Below are 16644 nucleotides of genomic sequence, written 5' to 3' on the forward strand. Positions count from 1 at the left end.
GCATCCAATAGAGATGAGAGAAAAAGATGGGAACTACCATATTGCGCACGCGAACGAGAGTGAGAGAGATAGAAACCACCGCCAATATGATTACTCGATCACTTGTACTCAGTAGTGAAGCAAAGTTCGGTGAGACTGTTCGTTTATCATACATTTGGAGCGAAACACAAACTCAAGAAGGAAATTTTTGTTTGTTTTCACATATATCGTAGTTGTGAATAAAATTTTGTGCCTCTAAAGGATGGCAGCCACCAAAAACGACAGCACCGACAGTGTGCAATTTTTCGAAGGAGTGGAGAAACTCCTTGAGATTTGGTTCACAAGCAGCAGTAGCATAAACAGAAAGCAGGGCGATCTTAGGCAGATTCCTCAGTAAGTTGAAACATGCTATCTCTCTCATATTTAATCAACTGTTTCCTCTAGTCGTAGTAATCTTTTAAATTTAATCATATAATTTTATGTAAAATTTCATCATAACTTATTATATTCCATGTAATATCAATTTTTGTATAATACGGTTTAATAAAAATATTCAAATTTTTAGTTATATTCGAACGTCAATTTATTTACGAAAGCTTAATGCAATTCGAGGTATTATAAATATTAAAAATTGATCAATGACATATAATTTTATTTGAAATAAATGTTTTGATAAAATAAAACCGGCCTGGCAACCATGACCATATCGCCGGTACCTGGTGATATAGTGTTCTGGTCATAATCGTTAGTACGCTTAACCTAACACTCATTTGAAAATTAGTTTCTCACGTGTGTTAATATTTTGGACAGGAAAATAGAAAACTATTAATTTGTAACATTTCGCATGAATTATCATTCTCTTACTTTGATTAAATTGTTGAATATTGCAGTCGGTGTTTGACTTAAAAAAAATGATTTTGTTGGAGAAATATTCGGCGCACTACATTGAATACATTGAATTTTACAGTAGTATATATATGTCGTGTTTTTTGGCGAAGATCGATGCGCCCACCTTCTCTTCTCGTTCCAGTAATACCGACCGCTTAAAGCGAGGCTACGAGACTCTGATATGTATATACATCGCTTTATCTCCTTATTTTAAATTGAATATAAATAGACATAAGCACCGATGCGATTTTCCTTTTTTCTGGTACTTTACTAGCATTTAGAGTAAATCATTGGTTGAAAAAAACGCTAATTTGTAGGTGTCAATTTTTACGTTGACCATAAACATTTTCTTAACTTTTTAAATCGAATATAAATTAATGTCACACATAATGACATAAGCTTTTTTCAACATTAATGCGAAATATACAAATCATGTACAACAATTAGTATAGGTAGATAGCCGAAAATTGTGGTACTATCGTATTATTACAGGAAATTGTAATATTTTAAAGTATAATTAAAATTCTAGGGAAGAATTATATTGCTTGATATATAGTATTATCATGTAATTTGTAATACATATCTATTGTCTTAGAATATATTGCATGATATTGATTTATTTAATTAAATAATTTAGTGAACATGCGATGATATCGTAGGCTTGATGGGGTGGTATCTACTGGTTGATCAATTTTTAACAGGAAATAAATGCAACTTATATGAAGAAGTATGATAATTAGAATATTATTCTTAATAGTAATTGTATTATTTTTTACTTTTTATTTTTTACTTTGTTAACATTTTATTAGTACTTTTGAGAAACGCACGTTATATAGTTATTTAGAATACATTTGTATAATTTATGTAACATTTGCATATAAATATATTTTCACTTAATTGGGAATCAAACTGTGTCAAATAAATATTATCAAAATATTTCAAATTTTCAATTTAATAAACCGTGTATGCATTTATCGGACAGAAATAGACAGACATTGTAGGAATATGAAATGTTATTGTCAATTTCGAAACTTGTGCAATAATTACATTTTTGTATTACTTAACGTGTAAATTATAAAAAATTTCATATTGTATGTATAAATTTTATTAAATAATTGATAAATGTTTTATAACATGCTAATAGTTATCCTTTTATTGATAATCGCGAATATAAATATAATACTCACATTCATTACGCACGTTTTGTATATAGTTATTCTATATCTACATGAGAAGAGTTTAAAGCTATGCACAAACAGTGTGAGACAGACCCGCAAGGCTGCCTCACCTCATATGTAGCTACCTCGCTCGAGTTACCTCGTGCCGTACCGTAGACGTAGAACGTAGAGTGCGTAACGCAGGGTGAGTAGCAGTTACGTTTTAGACAAAGTCGTTTCAATACACGTTCAAACGAAGGAACTGTGAGGCACCTCTGATCTCACCAAAAAACCAACCATCGTTTGCTCGTTCCGAGGCAGCCTCGCCGTAAGATACATTTCGGTACGAGGCAGGTACTTATACGCCTCGCACTGTATGCACATAGCTTAAGAGACTTATATTTTGCATTCAATGAGAAGCTACTATGAAAGCCTTTAACAGAAAAATATCTCAAGTTAATTATTATCATTTTGTAAGAAAATAGTATAAAAAATATGTGAAAATAGTTTATACATGAAAAAAGAAATGAATGTTGCAAAAAAAAAGAGTAAAACACTCTAGCGTAAGTAGCACATACAAGCGTAGTAGCGTAATACAAAGTGAATGTTATTTAATTTATATAATTTATATATTATATATAAATAATATATAAAATATACATTATTTTACGAGGAAATGAAAATGGAAAGAGTATTTGTTAGGACGTTACAGCAACACTCGGCAGCATTATAATTTCCTCAGAGAGAAAATAAAACTAATTATTTATATAAAACTTTGTTGTTATAAAAGCTTAAATTTTAATATAATCTAAATTTCCATATAAATTTTGATCGAAATAATAAATTAAAAAGAAACTAATATTTTATTGGTAAATTGTGTAGTAAAAACTTCAATGTTTGTTTATTTTATATTCGATGAACTCGTACTTGCTGTTATACGTACAAATTAGAAAATTAAACATTTATCTATTTTTTGTATTTCGAAATGTTTGAAAAGCATGAAAGTGTCGGATTTTGAAGTTCTGTGTAATAAATTTTATGTTTGTAGAAATATAGCGCCATTATTGACGTTATATTCTTTTAAATTATTTTTCTACTTATTTTTTCTAGTGTTGTTTCCTAGCTTATCTTTTCCCAATACATGTATTTGTTCGATAATCTGTATTAATTCTGCAAGTACAATAATGTAATTGTTATTATTATAACTATTATTGTTATTTTTATTATTTAATTATTAATTTTAATTTCTAATATTTGTATCTACGTTAGTAAACATTGCTTCTTGACGACTACTGTATTTATTAATATCACATTAATTTTTGACGTGCTTTACTACATAATATTACACTTATATGAAATACCAAAGGATTTCGTTATACACGTTATATATTTATCTCTCGTAGTAATGCATAAGAACAGAAGGCAGTAGAACAACTATAAATTTTTATAATTAGACGAACTAAACGTGTTGGCAAGCACAAACGGAAAATATGCAGAAGCGTATATTACAGTACAGTATATGCAGAGCGTTTTACTCTTTGTTCCTTGTTTTGCATACGAAATCTTTCATTTCGTACTTACAAATTGTTACAAAGAATATTACAGTTTTAATTTCCTCAAATTTGCTGTAAATAAAGTAAATTATGGAAAGCTCTTTACTTCGTCAGGAAGACAATTAATTTCTCAAAATTAATTATCTCTTTATTTGTTTTATCTTAACATTTTAATATTCGAACGTTTCTATTATCGCCACATTTCACACAACAACATTCATAAATATGTATATTGAAACATATTAAGTAAATAAAATAAGATTAAGGGGGAGATATATGTCTTTGAAAACAGGAACAGATTTAAGAAAACAAATATAAGTAAATTTGAAGTTAAACGAATAGTCATATATAGAAATATACCTTGCTTCCACATTCAGTAAAATGCAACATCATCAACATTCAGTTACTTCAATTACTTTACTTTACATTTTGTAACAAAATAAAAATCTGTAACATCTGTAACATTTTATAACGGATTAAATAAATAGTTTATTTTAAATATTATCCAGGCTCCATGCTATTCATATTCGCTCGTTAAATGCAATGTTTGATATCATTTTTCACTTTGATTTAATAATAAAACGTTTATCACAAGTATACACATGTATGGACATACAAAAATCCAAAAATATACGTTGTACTGTAATACAGTTAATTTACTCATGTTATAATTTAATGATATAGAATGATTAGAAATCATATTTGTCCACCGGCATTTTATACATTGCATATTAAGCTAAATATTCTGACGTAATCAATAAACTAAATGCAAATATTACGTAAATATAGATACAAGTAAAAAATTGTTTCGAATAAATCGAAATGTCTAGAGATAATTAAGAGATTCATAGAAATATTGGATTTTTTAGGCAACCGAAATAAGTGTAAAATATCAAAAGATAGAATTCAGGGTCAAAGAGAAAACTATTTTATTATTTCTCAACACCTGCATTTGAATGCTAGTCGTGTAAAATGTGACGGTAATAGAAACATTTGAATATTAAAATATTTTGAGTGAAATGAAACGAATAAAGAAATAATTATTTCAAGAAATTCATGCCCTCTCTATTATTTAGCCCCGTTCAGTTTGAAATTAGCCAAGTTCAAGTATACTTGACAAATTTCCAAACTCGATTTTCTCGAAACGAAATATCATGTTAAAAAATTTTATTCTATACTTTCGACCATGAAGTGAAAGCACTATTGAGTGTTATCCACGTGCATACGATACCCACATTATCATATTATACATATTATAATTTGTTGGTTGGCTCAATAGAGTTAGTTGTAAGTGTAATATATATATTAAAAAAATTTTTTTTGACTTATGTTTTCACGAATCACCCTATTGCCGATTGTATCATGATTGTTGGGACACATTGTATATTGTATCGACGTATTATATCAAATATCATTATGAGAAATTATACAATTTTTCATGTTCTTAGAATTCCGTCTAAGAATTTCCTCTAACAATTTTCTCCAACTATTATTGATCTCGTATACGAATTAAATTTCGATCGATTCGCACAGTTATCCTTATCTTCTCATGTATGTAAATATCATCATTATAATTTCTGCATCGTTTATATTCGAATTGTAAATGAACTGATATTATTACCAGATTCTTACCGTTATGACTATTTCATGCATGCTATGAAAATTATAACTGGTTATAGTAATACCGCACTTTACCTTTTCTTTTTGTATTGCTAATCCGTGAATGACAAAATTGTTAATTGATTCTCTATGATAAAATGTTAATTAATTAATATGCTAGCTTACTCCGTAAAATAATTCAGATATATATATTTTTATTCTCTATTTAACACCAAAATGTGAAATTGATTATTTTTCTGAATACGAGATTTACCTTGTACGTATTTTGTATTTGTATTTATTGCATCATCCGTATATTATTCAATGTTTTTCGCATATACCTTTTGGAGCATATATAGTTTAAATTAATGGTCTAATTATATAAATGTTCACAAGAAGCAGTCGATTGAATATTGAATAATTATGAATAATTATTAATAATATTGAATTATTGTTTATGAATGATACTCAACTCCTTATGAATATACATTTCTTTACGTATTACTCTTTAAAATAACTAACACGATAGATAATAAAAGAAAATACTTAATAAACGATATTTAAGATTCATTTCCATATAAATTTATACTGATCAAAGATAAAATTTTATTTCAGATGGAAGTGGCAATCGTTACTAAAAATCGTTCGTTGTGAGATTATCAGCATTTGTCGCACCGAGCATGTGGATGCTTATGTTCTCAGGTAAACTATATATAAACACTTCATATCTTTCTTACATGTTTAGTTTAAAAATTTACACTTACGCTCTCTTAAAATATTGTATATCGTTGCATGTGGGTTATTAGTAGATTTTGGATTTTTACGCATTTATACAAAATTTTTAAGTGCAAGAATGAACAGAATGTACGTAATAAGCATAAACATATAAAATAGCCAAAATATTATACACGTTATAATATTTAATAAATAAAACGATTATCTATATCCAAGTTTCAATTTTTTAATCGTGCGCATAAAAATATGAATTTATGCAGGGTGGTTGGTAACTGGTGGTACAAGCGGAAAGGGGGTGATTCTACGCGAAAAAAGAAGTCGAAAATATAGAATACAAATTTTTAAAAAAATTTTTTTTTTAATTTTTCCATTGAGACAACGATCTATAGTGAGATCCGTTATAACGAGACGTGATAAAGTGTACGCGTACCGAACGAAAATTCAAAGTCGATTTTCTCGAAAACAAAGCCTCAAACGAAAAATTTTTATTCTATATTTTCGACTTATTTTTTCGCGTAGAATCACCCCGTTTCTGCTTGTACCACCAGTTACCAACCACCCTGTATAAATATCCGCATTCTACTTATTAGTAATTTATAACAGTTGAATCGGTTAATCATATGAATCAGATATAATCACAGTGTTTTATTTTACTCTTCGATGACAAATATCTGCAAGAACATGGAAGATGCGAGAAAATATTTTAGACAAAGGTTGTAGCATATCAAGGTAAACAGATGATGCTGATATTGACTTTGTGATAATCTTAAGGAGTCCTATGAAGGTTAACTTTAAATTTTTAAATAGGATCTTATATAAATAGAAAGATAAACTCTATTTATAGTCCCACCGACTAAGAAATGGAACTTCGTTTTACTAAATTTTCTCGTTACTCATCTTTCTATTTAAATTAATGTCATTCTTGTAAATATTACAAACTTATTTTTATATGCATTGCCGTACAAAATTATTCGAACACTTTTCTATTTTTCATAAAATATAACGTAATGAAAAACTGCGAGATAAAAAGATCTCTGACTAATTCTATTCTTTATGATCGTGTATAAAAACATTGATTTTTAAAAACTAATGTTGTAAGAAAATTGGTGTTCATAATAACGTTGTAAAATTGTTTTATTGTTTAAGAAGCTCTTTATGTAAACTATATAAATCGAATAGAAAAAGTTCTAAATAGGATTTAACATCTTTTATTTCAAATAAAAATGATGAATAAATAAATCAAATAATTACTCCAAATAAAATAATTTGAAAATAAAGTTGTTTGTAAGTAAATTCCAAAACTGCAGATGAATAAATCCATAAATTTCAGACATATCATTTCCAAATTATTTATTTGCCAAATATTTTATCATTACAAATAATGATAGAAAATAAAGGAAAGTAAATAATTGTTTTTCGTGTATAAGAAATATATTTATTGATATGACACATTCATCTTAGAAACTACGGAATACTGAATTATTTCATCAACCAGCGCCAAAATAAAAGATACGAAAAGGAATATACTTACTTATACATAAAAATTTTGCATAATACTAGACTAGAATATTCACTGTTTTATTATAGATAGAGAATACTCCTAATTTTCAACAATATTCCAAACAAAAGAATACAGGGAAAGAAACAACATAGATCGACATTTAATTTTGTGTAAATTATATTGTAAGAAATTAACATACTTTTTGATATAATCTGAATAAAGAATTTGACGCAATCTAACGGGCATTTCATATGTTACAATCCAATATATAGCAGGAAGAAATCGATATCGAAATTAATTTGAATACTGATATTTGAAACCGATAGTACGTCGAAGGGTAAGTTTTGTATTTAGTTTAGTACTATTATGAATTGATTAAGATGTCCGAATATTTAAGGGCGATAGTATCATTTATTATTTATTTATTTGTTATATATATGTAGTTCTTACCTGTCGGCTTAGGACTTCTAGCTTTTATTTACATTTTTTCTTATTTCCTATGTTTACCTTTCTTCATTCATTTTTCTCTACCTATACTTTCATTCATACTATATACTTTACGTCTATAAATTACGTATTTTAGATTTTCACTGCTTACATGTGGAGACATTACATGATATTTATTTATATATGATTTTTGAGTTTAACATTTGTCCTGCTCCTGCGTTTTTGAAAAACTTTCTGCGTTTTACAGTAGCTATATGAACGTCGTGCTTTTCATTTTTTATAGTTTAACGCATCATATACATATATATATATATATATATACATATATATATATATATATATGTCGGGGAGGCGTTGTGGTCAGGATTGTGGGTGTTTGTTGAGTCTTCATTGAAATTAGCCATCGTTGCGATACAATAAAGACACGGTTTATTAGCACAGGCGCGGATGATACAAATTTGACAATTGACTATGATGATTAGGCACCCGCGATACTAGCAACAATGGTCTCGGGTTCGACAACGAATCCGCGGTCAATGGGATGATGGATGAACGTGCTCGCGAAGTCTAAGTCTGAACAATAATTCGTAAGAACGTTACTCCCTTTAGTCGACGAGATCGCGTGAAAGAATGCCTTTTTCGTCCCGGTGATGCCACAGAGGAAAACTATCTCGGGGTGTGTCTAAGGGCACGAGATCATCGGATTCGTTGAGGATAGTCTTCGTTCAGAGGGTAAGGGAAATTGGCGTTGCTGCTAATTGGTCAATTTCCATACCGGTGGTTAGAAAAGATGCTAGCCGCCCTCGAGAGAAAGTTGCTAATGGGCACATCGACATCTGGCAAACATCTTACTCGCAGAATAGGAGCTGTGTGTGGCCACGGGACAGAGACCGTTAGAATGTTTACTGTCATGTCTTGCCAGGGATATTTCTTTTAAGGGCGGCTATAAAATTACTTCATACCTTTGTTAGACAAAGCGTTCATCCCTTGACCGCGGGTACGTTGGCGACCGACGGTCGCCTCGAGCCCAAGCTCACTATTACTAATCTCGGACGATTACAGTTAGGTTGAATAATTACAATTGTTCAATTACAGCTATAGTAGACTCCAGGTTACAATGTTGCGGGATTATCCAGCATTCCAGAGGCTCCGGTGTTCTTTCCTCTCCGACATATATATATATATTGAATTGATGATATATATATCTCACATAACGCCTATCATACTATTTAAATTCTTTCACTCTCTCTTTTCGCCATACTTCCTATTTAATTTCTTCCCAGAGTTTAATATTGCTTTCGTTTCTCTTTCTTCTTATTGCCCTTAACCCCTTTGTTTCCCCCTCTCTCTCCTTGCTCTCTCTCTCCCTCCCTCCCTCCCTCATCCTTTTTTATCTTCCTTAGTGTCTCTATTCCCTCGAACCTGTCCCATTGCCCCTAATACCATTTCCACGTCTTCTTCCATAAAGCCTGGTTCAGACAAGATCAGTACAGTAGGGAAGTAGCAGGTAAAGTCGAATTTACACTGTTCGCTTTAGAGGATCACTGTGGATGAAACGAGGCTGAATCGCAATCATCCGTTGTGATCTTTCCCAAAGTAAACAGTGTAAATTGCTACGTGCCTACTGTACTGGAGCGTATCTGAACTAAGTTTAAGAGCAATAATGAAATTACATTGTAGAATATGTATTCATTAAATTCTAACCTCACGGATTAGAAATTGTCTTAAAAGAAATCGGGCTTGGTTTACAAAAATATCTTGAATATCCATATCCTCATCCATCATTCATACGTATTCCTTTGCACACTACGTCATTAAAGAGTCTACTTTTGTACTTACATAACATAATCTCGAATGTAAATCTTCTTCAATTACCTCCCATCTTGCAAAATTTCCTCCACATCTAAATTCATTCTTTCCATGGCTACACAATGTTCAACTAAATGTTTTATCGACCCTATCTCGGTTTCTCATATTACACATCTTATCTTCGCAGAAACGGTGATATACAGGGTGGTTGGTAACTGGTGGTACAAGCGGAAAGGGGGTGATTCTACGCGAAAAAATAAGTCGAAAATATAGAATACAAATAGCCTGTATACAATATATATGCATATTTCCGTCTGTTTTACTTTTCGGTCTACTTTCCCTCAACCATTTCCTTATCTTGTCACATGGTTTACCTTTCGATATCTTACCTAGAGTATACCAAATAGGAACTTACATTTTTAATGCGTCGCTTTTGTCAATGAGACACAATTTTTTAAATATTAGTTTCGAAAGATTACTGTCATTCTAGATTTGTTGAAATATTTGCAGGTCTACCATATTGTTTATTTTCAAGGTTAATATCGTCAAAAGATTTAGAAAAGATTTAGATTTAGAAAATCATGAGTAGTATGACCAATATCATGTGTGGCTGTGACCACAGAATGATTAATTGATTGTAAATTTAAATTCATAAAGGGAAGTGATTCGAATTTCGTATGTATCCAGTGTACTGTGTGAGTCAAAGAATTCATGAAACAAGAAAGCATTCGCAATTCGACATTCAGTTTGACTTAAATTAATAGACAAACAATATTTAACTATCAATGAATATAAAATCTTATAGTCAATATAATGTCTTCATATACTCTAGAACAGGGTCATTTTATATCTTATATTTAGTAAGTGTGAAGTAACAATTTAATAACTTTTGTAGCAAAATTGTATAAAAATATTCGAACAGATCAAAGGAAAAAAAAATTGTGTTTATACAGTCTTTTTATTTAAAACTACAGTTGATATTTTCTGGAAATCGTGTTCTGTTTTTAATTGTAAATTAATTTTTAGCTTACTTCGCTTAAAATAAACTATATTTAATACTCTTATGTAGCTCTTATATAAGTCCTATACATATATTATACATACGTTGCTCCTACATAATTACTCGTCTGTGCATTGAGTATACTTCTACCTTTGCGATAAAATTTTATTTTAATAAAAATAGCCTTGTTATAGAGTATATGAAGACTTTCGTGACTAACTGTATGTACATTGTAAATATTGGTTGATAGAATCTAAAGGAGTTATCTTAAACATTCAAGCAGACATTTCCATATGAAGATTATAGAACATAATAAGTAGAGTAAAGACATAATTGAAAAAACAGGAAAGTTCAAAGATGTAAATCTTTTAAAAGTAGCTAACAAGACGAAAAGTATTATTGTAAAAGCTAAAAGTACAATTCTTAAAAGAAATGATATTTTAATATCATGACAAGCAATATTTTGAAAATTTTGAAAAAGATGAAAGAACGCATGTTCAGCCCCCCAAACGAAATAAAAAAACAATTTTAAAATAACATTGATATTGAAAGTGTACTGAATTTTAAAATTGCTTCTTTATAAAAAATAGAACATGTGATTCAATACGTTCTTTTCTTTTAATCTTTGTATGTTCAGTCTAATATTAGACGAGTCGTTGCATTGTGTCGAATGCAGAAACGTCCATACATAATATATGTATGTGTACATACATACAACATGCATATATTAACAGCTTGCAGCGTGAGTTGTCTGAACACCAACCATTATATTGAGAATTAGCTCAGTCATGTTTTTATAATTTGTAATGTTTAAATCTTAATCAGTCACAAAAAGGTTGTATTATCTCAGTTTAAAGTAAAACTTCTATAAACCATTCCTTATATATCATAATACATATGATACTTTTTCCATTAGTTCTACTACTGAACCAGTCGTATTTTATTAACTTTGGAAAATATCTTGAAAGCTCAGAAAATAATAATAATATATTAAAAATTTATTATTAGCACAAGGTGGCACAAAGGTCATTTATCCGTTTAAAGGTTGTATAACTTCCTTTTTATTGTATATATATAAATTTTTGTTTCAGATTTATAAAGTTTGTTGTTTGAAAATTTATAATGGAAATGTTCACAGCGGAACAACGAGCAAAAATAATTGGATTTTATTTTCAAATTCAGTGTTCCATTGTTCTAATGCTATTCTAATGGGAGATGAGGCCCATTTTCAGCTCAATGGGTATGTTAAACAGAACACCAGGTTTTCGGATACCGAAAAGTGAAAACCCAAGAGCTATTCATCAACGTAGGTTGTATTCTATAAAGATTACTGTTTAGTGTAATATTATGTCACGAAGAGTAATCAATCCCTATTTTCTAATTACTTTTTATTCGTTGCTCCATTGTGAATTCTTCCATTGTAAATTTCCGAAAGGCTTTAAAGATCTGAAACAAAAGTTTAGAAATACACAATAAAAAAAGTTATGCGACTTCTCGTTACAATTCCATGTGAAACGATTTCTTAAAACATTAAAAATTTGTTTTGTTTGTTGAAATAGAGGCAAAATTGAAATATAACAATTTCAAGGATGGCAACAAAATTAAATCAATCCATAGATATAAGTATCATGTAAGAACCTTTTCAAACAATTGTACATCGGGTAATGCGAATGTCAGCAACCTATCAGCTTCGAAAGTTTCTATCTCAGGGATGGTTCGCTTAAAGGCCAAAAGTAGATGATGTTTTCAAAACGTTGTAGTATTCGTTATAAACATATGGAATAGAAAATATCGATTTTCGATGGAAAAATTCAAAGTAAACTTTCTTCAAGGTCATAGGAAAATCGAATAAAAGTGAGTTGCTTCTAGTGATATTCTACAATCTGAAACATTTTTGTGTATTCTCCATATCTTTTAAGGAAATTTGGAGTAATTAAAATGTTAAAATATACAGGAATTAAAGCGTTAAAAATAACTACAGGAGTGCTTAATAATAGTCAGTAATGAGAGATGATAGGAATAGAAAATAAGAAAAATCTTTGCACGCACCGAGATAAGGTCATAACAGCAGAAGTCGATAAGCGACTATTTTATCATACTAAACTACTTTATTATCATTATTATCATTATTATTATTACTATTATAATTATTATTGTTATTGTTGTTGTTATTACTATTATAAGTGATAATAGAAGTGTTTAATTTACGTTTTTAACACATTTAAAACTGGAATCCAAAATTTATCTTTTTAGAATAAAATCTGAAACTTAGTGAGCTTACAGTACTCATTTAGAGGAGTAAAAAAATGATTAAGCAATATTATATTTGTGAGTAATTTAAATAGATGTGAAATAGCACGTTAAATAGAAGTAAATAAATCAATTTAGAGATATGTATTTACATATACTGCTTAAAGAGATCCAGGAGAATATATCATACCACAGCTAAAGATTATCACTAATATCAATGACGGTATACAATTTTATTTTTGATTCTTTTTAAGTAAATGCTTAGTTGATGTTTTCCTTGCATTCGAACATAACACTTCTAAAGTTACGTTTTTGACTTTCAAGTGTTTAAATTATGAATTAACGTACCATATCTACATATTATTATCTACATATTAGTTTGTCCAAAAAGTGTCTTTCTTTTACAGACACGCCTTTTACAACGATGCATCTTTATACAAACATGAAACCTAATCTGTCGAACGTTGTGATCTTTATTTTGATAGAACAAAATGGCTCATACGTAATTCGATAAAATAATATAAAATGGAAAATGTTGTGCATCCATTATTTCCTTATAAAACGAAAGAAACTTTTCGGATGACCTAATATTTCTAAATATTGTTGCCTTGTTCTATTTATTTATGTAATTCAACTACATTGTTCATTTTGGACGAGTAAATCGTGCTTATAAACTATTTTTACAGGTACAAAATTACATGTTAAACTAAAAACATTCATCTTGCAGTAAAAACAATTCTTGATTAAATATTTCTTTATTCTTCTTGATGGGTGGTATAAGACCATAAGGCAATAGATTTTTTACTTTTAAATATCCTGAATATTAAGTTTTTATTGAAGAAACAAAGCTCCTAATCATATATCTGTATTTTTAATTTTAAATAAAGCGTACTAAGCACATATTAAAATATAGCAAATGTAGAATTTAATCGTTAGAATGAAAGGGAGAGAAAAGAAATAAAATATTGGAGAACAAAGGAAAGCGGAAGCAATATTTATCATCAAACATATTTTGCAAGCAATGAGATAAATTGTAAACTCTTATTAACTTTCTTGCTTGAGATGATAAGACCTTTAAAATAGCATGCGAATTCTTTCAAGATTATCAAGCTGTAGTTTTGGAATGTACGTAGAGTACAAAATATAAAATCTCCGTACAATGAAATGAAAAGAACAAATTTTATGATACTTATCAATTATAATATTATAATATAGAATTAGTGAAACACTGTGTATGCAGTAGTTTTTAAAACAAGAAATACGTAAAATATAATAATAATAATTATTATTAGTATTTGTTTATTGTAGTGAGACATAAAGCATAGTATAATCTATGTTACAGATATGCATATTTAATATAATTTTGGAAAATATTAACAATATGATAAGTATATAAAGTACAAAATAATAAAATATAGTATATAAAAGTATAATATATCATATAATACTTTCTAACACCTTTTCTTTCTTCGAAATAAATGTGAATTTAAATAGTTTCAAAAATATCTTTATCGATTTGATCAATATCTACGTTTCTTTTTTCTTAAATGTGTTAATTATTAATTATCTCTGTATTTGCTTGGATATATAAACAAATTATTCTTTAATTTTCGTAGATTACGCATACCGTTTGTTGAAAGTACGATTAAGAAATCGTTTCTACACATTTATTTAAACTATATCGCCTTAACGAAAAGTCAATTATCCAGATAAATATTTAACAATAGATAAGATAATAATTTTTATTGGTTTTTATATCAATTAGAAGATTTGTTTTATCAAGAAATCGCTAGAGAAATCGAAACACTGTTGTGATATTACGTGTCAATGATTATATCGAAATCGAAACGCGCGCGAAGGTGTGGAACATAAAACCTATCAACTAATAAATAATAGTATAAAGTTTTGTACTGAACAAGAAAAAATAAACGAAATATCTATTTTTGATAGAGGAATATAAATTTCCAAAGTTGTAAAGTCTCAAATATTTTAATTACTGCGCGGAAGCTTTGCTAAATAACAAATAACGTGCAGACCAAAAATAGAATGAAAATATCGTTATGTAATTCCGTCTCTTTAGTAACATTTGGCACAGGTAATAGGTTCATTTATTGCTTGAAATGTGAAGTTCAGTCTTCGTGGAGATAAAATCTAAATTCCCAAATTTAGATTCAAGTATTTACGAAGTCTTGTTTTTATGTGTCTAAATTGCCCGAATGTTTTTAATTATAATCGAAATATTTTCCTCCAATTTGTATGATTTTCTGTCAACTTTCGGATTCCGTCAAAAAAAGATAACTGGGTCATTTTCGTATTTCTACAACATTTCGAAAGTGCCCGGTTAAAAAGTGCTATATCGACTTGAATAAGTGTTGATTCATCTGTGTCCAATCTGGAAAGTACGCCGCGCGCGCAAGAATTTCCCAACCCAAGTTAAGGATTCGAATTACACGCAGCCTAGCGTTATTGTCATTATGCCCACTGTTGTTTTGTGAAATTATTGTCACCAATCGATCATGGAGTTGGCATTTCAGGCGGATCAATAAGAACGAAACAATTGCACAAAAAGGCGGGAAATGGTATCGCTGAAAAGTAATCATATATTAACGTTTGAAAAACAGACTAAAATTTTTGCATGCATTTAATACATACTAGCATTTTAAAGCAATCAATAAAAATACCTATCTTCGTAAAAACCTTTTCAAGCAATAGGCAAATCGAACAAAACAATTGAGAAGTTAACTCATTATGTACTAAGTAGTGAAATAATAAATAAATAAATTAACCTACATATTGTTTTATTAAGATATCAAAAATGTGTTAGAAGAATAAAGCCTACACACAGGCCCATTACAGAAATCAGGGATACAAAGAAAATATCATAGTACCTACTAGAAGTACTACAATTTTCTCCAAACCTTATGAAATTATTGCGAAGATCTCTTCTTTTTTAAATTATATGTTGAGTCAAGGAAAAGATGTAATTTATATTATTAAGCATTTAACAAAACAGCTATAAAAGAAAGAAACACTTTATAAAATTAGAGAAACCAATGAAAATTAGACTAGGAAAGAATAAATAGCTTTTTTTTTCGTTTATCTCTTTTTTCAGCAACAGAAATATTAACCCTAAGATCCTAGAATTTTTATACTTATCTATTTGTATTTTATACTTATTACTCATTATATATTTGTTAATCTTAATTTGGTCTAAATCAACAGAAAGATTTTTAATGTTTCAAGCAAATGTGTAGCATAAAATTAAAACAAAAGATCATATATACCAATAGCAGTTTTTTCATATTTTGCTCAAACTTGAGATGCTCTAAGATAACAGAAAAATACGATTGGATTGGTAATGACGAAAAGAACACGGTGGAGTTAAATAAATCCTTGGAATTCTATTTCATAATAATACTATAAAAAACAGAATTCAATAATGTAAATTAAGCGAAAAAGGAAATTCTTCTCGCTCGTTTTAACAAAGAAAAAGATTTAATAGATATATGTATATGTATAGCAAAGAGCTGAAATGAAAAATCATATATATCGATGACGATTATTTCGCTTTTCCTTCAGATTTAAGAAATTTTCATCTTAATTAAGATTTAACGTCGCATCAACAACGAGGTTATATTAGCGACACTATATTAACGATAAAAATATAATTGGGCCAAAATGAAAATGAATCAAAGAATGTAATAGGATTAAATGTAGTGAATTTCA

General features: G+C 29.0%; 1 protein-coding gene across 1 annotated transcript in view; it reads left to right on the top strand.

Annotated features, from left to right (window-relative positions):
• Positions 1 to 16: 16 nt before the first annotated feature.
• The window catches only part of SamDC (S-adenosylmethionine decarboxylase), a 28000-nt gene continuing 11372 nt past the window's right edge, over positions 17 to 16644 (top strand). Inside the window, exons 1-2 of the mRNA XM_069111217.1 lie at positions 17 to 372; positions 5792 to 5878. Of these exons, the coding sequence (XP_068967318.1) occupies positions 242 to 372; positions 5792 to 5878 (218 nt within the window). The 5' untranslated portion in view covers positions 17 to 241. The remainder of the gene's footprint in view (positions 373 to 5791; positions 5879 to 16644) is intronic.

Source organism: Bombus flavifrons, chromosome 4 (genome assembly GCF_040668555.2).
Source record: "Bombus flavifrons isolate JBK064 chromosome 4, iyBomFlav1_principal, whole genome shotgun sequence".
In the NCBI taxonomy this organism is placed as follows: Eukaryota; Metazoa; Arthropoda; class Insecta; order Hymenoptera; family Apidae; genus Bombus; species Bombus flavifrons.